Source organism: Dipteris shenzhenensis, chromosome 11 (assembly GCF_047967505.1).
Source record: "Dipteris shenzhenensis isolate YYH24624 ecotype China chromosome 11, Dip_SZ_1.0, whole genome shotgun sequence".
Lineage (NCBI taxonomy): Eukaryota > Viridiplantae > Streptophyta > Polypodiopsida > Gleicheniales > Dipteridaceae > Dipteris > Dipteris shenzhenensis.
This window is the reverse complement of record NC_141606.1, coordinates 52,081,349-52,089,552: the sequence shown is the minus strand read 5'-3', so window position 1 is coordinate 52,089,552 and position 8,204 is coordinate 52,081,349. Positions and strand designations below refer to the sequence as shown.

At 40.9% G+C, this 8,204-nt stretch overlaps 1 protein-coding gene across 1 annotated transcript; it reads right to left on the bottom strand.

Moving 5' to 3' along the window:
• Positions 1–4,012: 4,012 nt before the first annotated feature.
• Positions 4,013–7,083, bottom strand: LOC147897156 (pentatricopeptide repeat-containing protein At2g33680-like). Its single transcript, XM_087382037.1, has 2 exons — positions 6,959–7,083; positions 4,013–6,838 (listed from the first exon to the last, which is right to left on the bottom strand). Exon 2 carries the CDS (start codon positions 6,595–6,597, stop codon positions 4,099–4,101), a length of 2,499 nt encoding a protein of 832 aa, XP_087238163.1. The 5' UTR covers positions 6,598–6,838; positions 6,959–7,083; the 3' UTR covers positions 4,013–4,098.
• Positions 7,084–8,204: the final 1,121 nt, after the last annotated feature.

Here is an 8,204-nt window from a genome sequence, read left to right as displayed (position 1 = left end):
AGTTTTAAAACTGAGCTAACCAAGCTCATTCTTGAAATTGAGAATTTTTCTGTAAACTTCTTGAGTGCTTTCTCTAATCACTTAAAATGCCTTATCTTCATAGTTACCCAATAATACAAAAACTTGTGAAATTCATATCAAGTACTCAACTTTAATGACTTAAGGATTACAAAGATGGACTATGGGAATAGCCTAAGAAGTTTTATTGATAATTAAATGGATATATTAACAATGCTTTCAAAACCATTGAAAATTTATGGCTTCTGGCCCGATCTTTGGGATGCAAGCTTTTGAATAGCAAAATTTTCAAGGTTTATAAGGGCCTTTGCACCTTGTACTCTAGTTGGGATTGCCACTTATTTCTTGCTTAAAATATGCACATCTACATCATGTGACTCTTCTTAGTTTTCTTCATTATCTTCTTCTAGGTTTTCCCTTACTCTAAGCTCTTTGGAGTCAAAGACTAGGTTTGAACACTTGCCATTTACCTCATTCTCATCTCCATGTTTTCTCACAAATGCAAGTGTCTTTCTTTTCATGGCAGCCACTGTATTTGTGAATGCATCCACAACACATCGATCTGGCCAGAAAAATATTCAATAAAAGTTGACACAAAAATTGCATTTCATAAGTCTTTGTGTCATCCTTTCTCTTCATCCTCTCCATCCTTTATGGAATCTTTGGTGTTTAAGTTATAACTAAGATTGGGGACTCAGGTGCCAAAGCCAAGCTCGGTTTTAAAATCAAGCTTGCCAAGCTCACTTTGCTTACCGAGCTTTACTTTTCATCCTTGAAACCAACCTTGGTGGAGAATGAAAAGCCAATCTTGGTTTAAAACTAAGCTTAGTGGAGGATGAAAGGCTAATCTTGGTTTTCAAAATGAATTTGGATTTTCATCCTCCATCAAGGGTTAGCTCAATTTTAAAACCGACCTTGGTGGTGAATGAAAGCAAAGATTGGTTTTAAACTGAGCTAACCTTTCATCCTTCACCAAGGGTTTCCTTTCCTTATCCAACAAAGCTTGTTTTTAAAACCAAGCTTATCTCTTCAAGCTTTATAATTGAGATTGGTGGAGGAGGATGAAAGCCTTTAGAGTCATGGTGTTGTATGTAGACATGCATTTTGATGTTGTGTTTGGACTTGTAATGTAGAATTTCCATTTGAGTGATAATCTTTTTCTTTTCGTATTACAAATTCCAAATTATATTAGTTTTTGTGTGATTATTAAGCACCTGAGAAGTTTGGAGACTCTATCGGTTTCAAAACTATTATTTAAACAACAAAACTTAAATGAGCATAGAGAATGTGATTGAGATATAGAGTAGCTCGCATTCGTACATGTAAGTTTAGACTAGATTTATTGAATCTTAACTTCACAACATGATGGAAATTTTTCTCACCATGACACACATGGAAATCCATTGTATCTAGAAATACCACATAGAGGAAACTTGATGAGTCAATAATGTCTCTCCATCTATGAAACAAATAGATCACCTATATTTGACCTTATGGGACTTTTTCTCTTCATGTCGTATAAACCTTCTAGTATTCATCAAAGTATACAAGTTGGAAGGAAATAATGGATTGTGCTTCGAAATGGATGTGTTCCATTATTGGATAGATTGTTTGAGCACTTTCATGTGAGCATATGGTCAACAACATTAAGTAAGAAGGTGGTTAAGATGAAAGAACGATTGAGAATCTTGCACAAAAAGAATTTTTAATTCTACAAAATAATGGGACAAGAGCAATGCTACATAGCACTCTTAGATGTAGACCATCCCTTGCTTGTTGTTTAGGCAAATGATAAAGAATTCACTCCCACTAACACCTTGCTCATTGATGCTATTATGTTTAAGGGGCATGTAAATCCTAGAGAAATTTATATATATCTAGATTCTTTTGAGATAGATGAGACTAATAACACTTAAATAATGAACTTCTCCCTTATCTCCTTCAATTTGGCCCTAAGCTAGGCACAATCCTTCATATCAATCAATTCTACATTTGAGTTTAAATGTGTTCAATTTGAAGTAAAGAGATCACGAATTTCAAGAGCAAGTTATGGCTTGTTTGTACATACAAATATAGAAGAAAACAAAGACTTTTTGGTGTAAAATAGCCCAAAGTATGGTTATAATAGCCAAAAGTATGGTTATAATACTTGAATTACTCTTTGCTCTTACTTTCCAAGGTTTAGGACCTATGGCCTTCTCGAAGATCCAAGAGTTACACCAAAAGAGAATGGACAATACATCATGGGAGGTGTTTCTTATGGAAATGTATCTATACACATCAATATGAAACAAAAGGCCTTCAGTTTTGGAAATTGGGATTTTTTCAAAATTATTAATAATGTGTTAGCTCCTGGATATTGTTTTAGAATTGGATCCAGAACCAATCGCAACACCGGACCCAAACAACCTCAGCAACATGATTGCTCTCCTAATGCCATGCTTCTAACTTGGACACGTAAAAATGTAGATGCACTATGCATTATTGTAACCATTGTAAGTGATTCTGCCTTCCCATCAATTCAACATACATCCAAGGCTAGTGAGGCTTAAGACATATTGAAAGGTCAGTATGAGACGCAGAATCAAACCAAGCTTCAAAACTTGAAGAATCGGCTTGCAGCAAAATAGTTCTTAGAAGAAGCAGCCAAGACTTCTATCACACAGATCGAGAATCTTCATGATCAGATGGCAATGGTAGGGATAGCAAAGAGCAGCAAGGAATTGACCAAGAGATGTATCTGAATTCTTTCCCAAAAGTATGATGCACTGGTTATAGCACTTGACACACGTGTGAGAACTCCAACCCTCACGTTTCAAGAATTTGCTGCTATGCTTCTAGAAGAGGAGATGTGCTTGAAGACCCACGATCGCGGAAGCAATGCAGCATTCTCACCCATCACCAAAGGAAAGGGCGGTGAGAAGGAGGATGTGAAGAAGAGGAAGTTCAAGGGTACATGCCACTATTAGAACAAGAGCAGTCCCATGGCTAAGGACTAAAGAAAGAAGTAGCATGATGAAAAGAACGCTACGACAAAGTCTTCTTCAAAAGGCACCGAATCTGCCAACACTAATGAATCTGAGTTGGAGCTATGGGTCGCAATTGAAGAAGTATCGTCATCAACTCAGGTTTCAGTAAGAAATGATTCGTGGCTCTAACAGTGGAGAATAGTATCGCTCTTTGATTCCTCTTGAAGAGCCCATCAATGTGACAGCCAGCAACAATGCTACATGCCTTGTTGAAGGCATAGATATTATTTCTTTCGACATTCAAAGATGGTGAAGCTAAAGAGTTGTATGATGTATTGCTAGCCCCTCAGCTTAAGAAGAATTTGATATCGGTAGCTGATTGCAACTGGAGGTGCTCTTCAAGATAACCGGAGCAAAAACGCTTAATGCAGCTAGCAAGGTGGTTGCCAGAGCAGTGAGGAACAACAATTTGTATGAGCCGACTGCTCTAACCGCCACTACAGGAGTGGGCATCAATAAGCTATGGCACGAAAGATTCAGGCACCTCAGTTACGTTGTTCTTTAAGAGATGCAAAAAACAGGGATAATTGCACATTTGCCTATCTTTTCAAAGCTTCTATGATAGGCAAGCAACAAAAAGTCTTTTGTACGTGAGAGCATCAATCGGGCAAAGGCTCCTCTATGTGGACACTTTCTACTCCAACTTTGGGGGAATCTCCTACTTCATGCTAATGGTTGACAACTATAGTAGGTACATGTGGGTGTATTTTTTATGGGATAAGGATGAAGCTCTTGGAAAGTTTAGGGAGTGGTACAAGATATTGGAGAATGAAAGTGGGATAAAGATGAAAAAGTTTCGGACAGATAGAGGAGGTGAGTTCAGCTGAAAGGAGCTCGACAGCTACTTAAAGGAGAATGGAATTCAACGCAAACTCACAGTTGTACATACACCTCAACTACCTGGAAGCCACAAGAAAAGAGGGCTAAAATGTGACATGTGAGTGGTTGAATAATATTACCCATGATCCATATTTCAATACTGCACGATTTCATTTGATCATGACAGTTATTACACGTCCTCAGCATCTGAGAACACATTGTTTTTGGCATGTTAGACCCAACAAATATGTCCAATTTCATGCCTGCCTAAAGCAGTTTCCTCCTCATGAGAACTGAGTTTCAATACCACATCTAGATTTGGCACATGCCCTTCCCCCTTCATGCGTGAACTGAACTTTTCTAGCGCTCCTGAAATTTGGCTTTGGTTCTCACCGACCACAAACTCATACACCTTCTTGTTCAACTCTATCAAAGCACTTGCAGGCTTTTTCTTTGCCCCTGCATGTTTCCTCAACCTTTCTACTTTATATGCATCATCCCACCTGCCAGCATTTCCATAGATGTTTGCCATGAGCACATATGAAGCAGCAGATTCTGGATTCATCAGGACAAGCTGCTGAAAGCATCTAAAACCCAGTTCTGCTTCCCCATAAGCCTTGCAGGCACTGAGCAGAATTGTCCACGTGTCTGCAGATGGAGGACACTGCATAGCTTCAAGAAATTTCTCTGCCTCATACAGTTGTCCTGATCGTGCAAGGAGGTCAATCATGCAATTATAATGATCCATTGTCGGTGCAATGCCATATTCTTCTCTCATCAACCTGAAGCACTCCTGACCCTTGAACACCAGGTTGGTGTGGCTGCAAGCAGTAAGAAGGCATGTGAATGTAATATGGTTCGGCTTCACACCGTGTTCTTGCATTTCTTCAAAAAATCGTATAGCCATGTTCCCCTCATGGTTAATGCCACATCCTTTTATCATGGCACTCCATGACACAACATCTCGAGCTGGCAATCTGTCAAAGACTTCCCAAGCCTCTGACAGTGAGCAACATTCTATATACATGTCAACCAGAGTGTTGCCAACAAGAAGATTTCTTTCCAGTCCCATTTGTGTGATCTCTGTGTGTATTTGTCGGCCCTTGTCTATGGCTCCTATGCTGCCACAAGCCTTTAAGGCACAAACAAACGTCACTGCAGTTGGAGAGAGACCCTCCAGCTGCATCTGTTCCAAACAATTGAGCGCTCCCTGATGAGGTCCATGCTCAGCATATCCTGCAATTATTGCTGCCCATGACACAACATCTCGAACTGTCAGCTTGTCAAAGACTTCCTGTGCCTCAGAAAGTGAGCCACATTTCGCATACATGTCAACCAAAGTGTTACTAGTAAAAGGATCTCTCTCAAATCCCCTTTGTAAGATCTCAGCATGTACCTCCCGGCCCCTACCTATGGCTCCCACGCTACCACATGCTTTCAAGGCACAAACAAATGTGACAGCATTTGGAGAGATGCCCTCGACTTGCATCTGTTCAAAACATTTCAGGGCTTGTAGGCAAGGTCCATGTTCAGCATATCCTGCAATCAATGAAGTCCACGAAATAACATCTCGAACATGCAGCTTGTCAAAGACTTTCTGTGCCTCTGTAATTGAACCACACTTGGCATACATGTCAACCAAAGCGTTGGCAACAAGAATATCTCTTTCACACCCCTTTTGTTGGATCTCCTTGTGTAATTCTCGGCCTTGGTCTATGGCTCCTATGCTGCCACAAGCTTTCAAAACACAAACAAACGCCACATCACTCGGAGGGATGCCCTCTAGTTGCATCTGTTCATAACATTTAAGCGCTGCATGACCAGGTCCATATTCAGCATATCCTGCAATCAGTACAGCATAAGACACCGCATCTCGAACTGGCAGCTTGTCCAAGACTTCATGTGCTTCTGAAAGTGAGCCACATTTGGCATACATATCAACCAATGAGTTGCCCACAGAAACGTCTATTTCAAATCCCTTTTGCCTGATTTCCTTGTGCATTTCTCGACCTTTGTCTATTGCCCGTAAGCTGCCACAAGCTTTCAAGACATGAACAAACGTGACAGCATCTGGAGGGATGCCCTCCAGTTGCATCTCTTCAAAACACTTCAGGGTCTCCTGGCCAGGTACATGTTCAGCATATCCTGCAATCAACACTGTCCACGACACAACGTTTCGGACAGGCATCTTGTCAAAGGTTTCCTGCGCCTCTGCAAGTGAGGCACATTTGGCATACATGTCGATTAAAGTGCTGCCAACAAAAATATCTTTTTCAAATCCCTTTTGTGCAATCTCAGCATGGATCTTTCGACCTATTTCCACATCTTTCAGCCTAGCACAAGCTTTTAATAAGGCATTAAGCGTATGCCTGGTAGGATGTACACTATCGCCTTGCATTTTCTGGTACAAGCTGAGGGCATGTTCCATGTGCCCACATTGGATATACCCCAACATAAGAGAAGTCCAGGAGTGCTCATTCCGATGAAGCAACCTGTTAAAAACGTGCTGAGCATCGGACGCACTAAAACAATCCACATACATTGGCACAACGTAGTTCCCAACAGCTCTCCAAGCCTCAAATCCATTGTTGCAGATATGTGTATGCACACGCTTGGCATGCGCTAGATTTTTTGTTTTCCTGCATTTCTGCAAAATGCAAATAAAGTTCTCCACCAAAGGCACCTCAGCCATCCGGTCCAAAATATTCAGTGTCTCCTCTAAGGTCAACATCTCCAAACTGCTCCTGTTGCGTCTCCACTAGTAACTCGGGCCTAAATCCGGCCCTGCACATGTGGGGACGATCTCTACAGTTGGAGCACACGTGTGTTGCTTTGCATCCTGAGCGGATGATTAGCCTCCGTTGATTCCCTGGCTTCCTACCTTCTGGGTCATCTTTTCTCTCGAACATGTTTCAAAAAGCCACGTTGATCCTTTCTCCTCAGCGATTTATCGGACAGTCCATCACTGCTCTCTGCAAGCAAGAACATGTCGAAATCCTTGAAACTGAAATTGAAAGAGAAGGTATCCGGATACGCTTCACTCTTTTGTGGCTGCCCAGCAAGCATTTGGGGTCCTGGAGGGCTATAGCTACCTTCCATGGAACGAAATTGGGCTCCGAAAAAGGGAAGTGCAGCTTCCAGAATGAAGGTGCAGGTGAGGCGATATTGAGAGGGCATCCTGAGGATCCCATCCTGGAAGTTTTGCTGCATGCGTAGATGGCAGTAGACAATATATATTGTATTTGGGGATTTCAAACACCAACAAAAAAAGAAGATGGGGAAAATGACCCGGCGATTGGCGATTTTCCGACTGGGAAAGTGGGACCAGAGCACTTTCTCGGCGGGCTCAGAGGATAGTTGGTGGTACGGAGGGGGTAGACGTAAAGGTGGCGGGGATGCGCGTAGGGTTGGAGAGCCACGTCTACTGGTAGCACAGGCATGGATGTTGTGGTCGGAGCACGACCGTGCAGACATGCAGACTCACGGACGTGTTTACATGTCTAAGCACAAGCACAAACAAGGAGGTGATAGGGCAGTAATCGTAATTTTGTCACATTTCAAGATCCCTTTTTACGGATGCTTATGTGTTATTTTTTTATGGATGTTGTTATAGTTTTAACTTTTCCGATGGTACTTTTAAGCTTAGAAGGGTCATAGCGGAGATCGAACTTCCACCAACCACAGAAATTGTAGTCGGATCCTTTTTCCACGACTTTTAAAAAGTTCTCTTATGAAATTTCTAGTTTTGAGTAGTTTATCTCGATAGTTGCTGCTAATGTAGAAATTAAATTGGAGGTTTTTTGTTGTCAAATGCATTCAACTCATCACTCTTTTGAAGTCACTTTTAAAATTCGTATCCTTCATTTCTGCAAGTTAAATCTCTCTTTGAGGTTATATTTTAAGGTGGTTGCAAGGGTTCTCACAAAATAATTCAACATTTTGTTTGTTTCAAAATTAGCATATAAAAATGTTAATTTGTAAACTAATGTTCCACCTTTTGCACGTTTACCTAATGTTCCACCTTTTGCAATGGATCATTTTTGTTGGTCTGACACCAAAATAGGTTTCTAAGAAGAGACCCTATTTCTAATATTTGTCAAATGGATTTATGACTCTCTTCAATAGGGGAGAGCATGGACAGGAAGAGAGTGGGTGAAGGAGTGCATAGGAGAGAGCAAGGGGATTGAATGAGCAAGAGAGAGGGGGTTGTCAGCGTCGTGCTTACACCGAAGAGTGATTTCCAGTCGAATAACTTAATAAACTTAGAATTTCAAAACTATCATAATTCCACATAAAAATACCACAACTTTAAATGCATTCATACCACATATATCCATA

Bases quoted from the DNA above. Each gene is read 5' to 3' on its own strand.
- LOC147897156 (XM_087382037.1), bottom strand. From the start codon at position 6,597: ATGTTGACCTTAGAGGAGACACTGAATATTTTGGACCGGATGGCTGAG.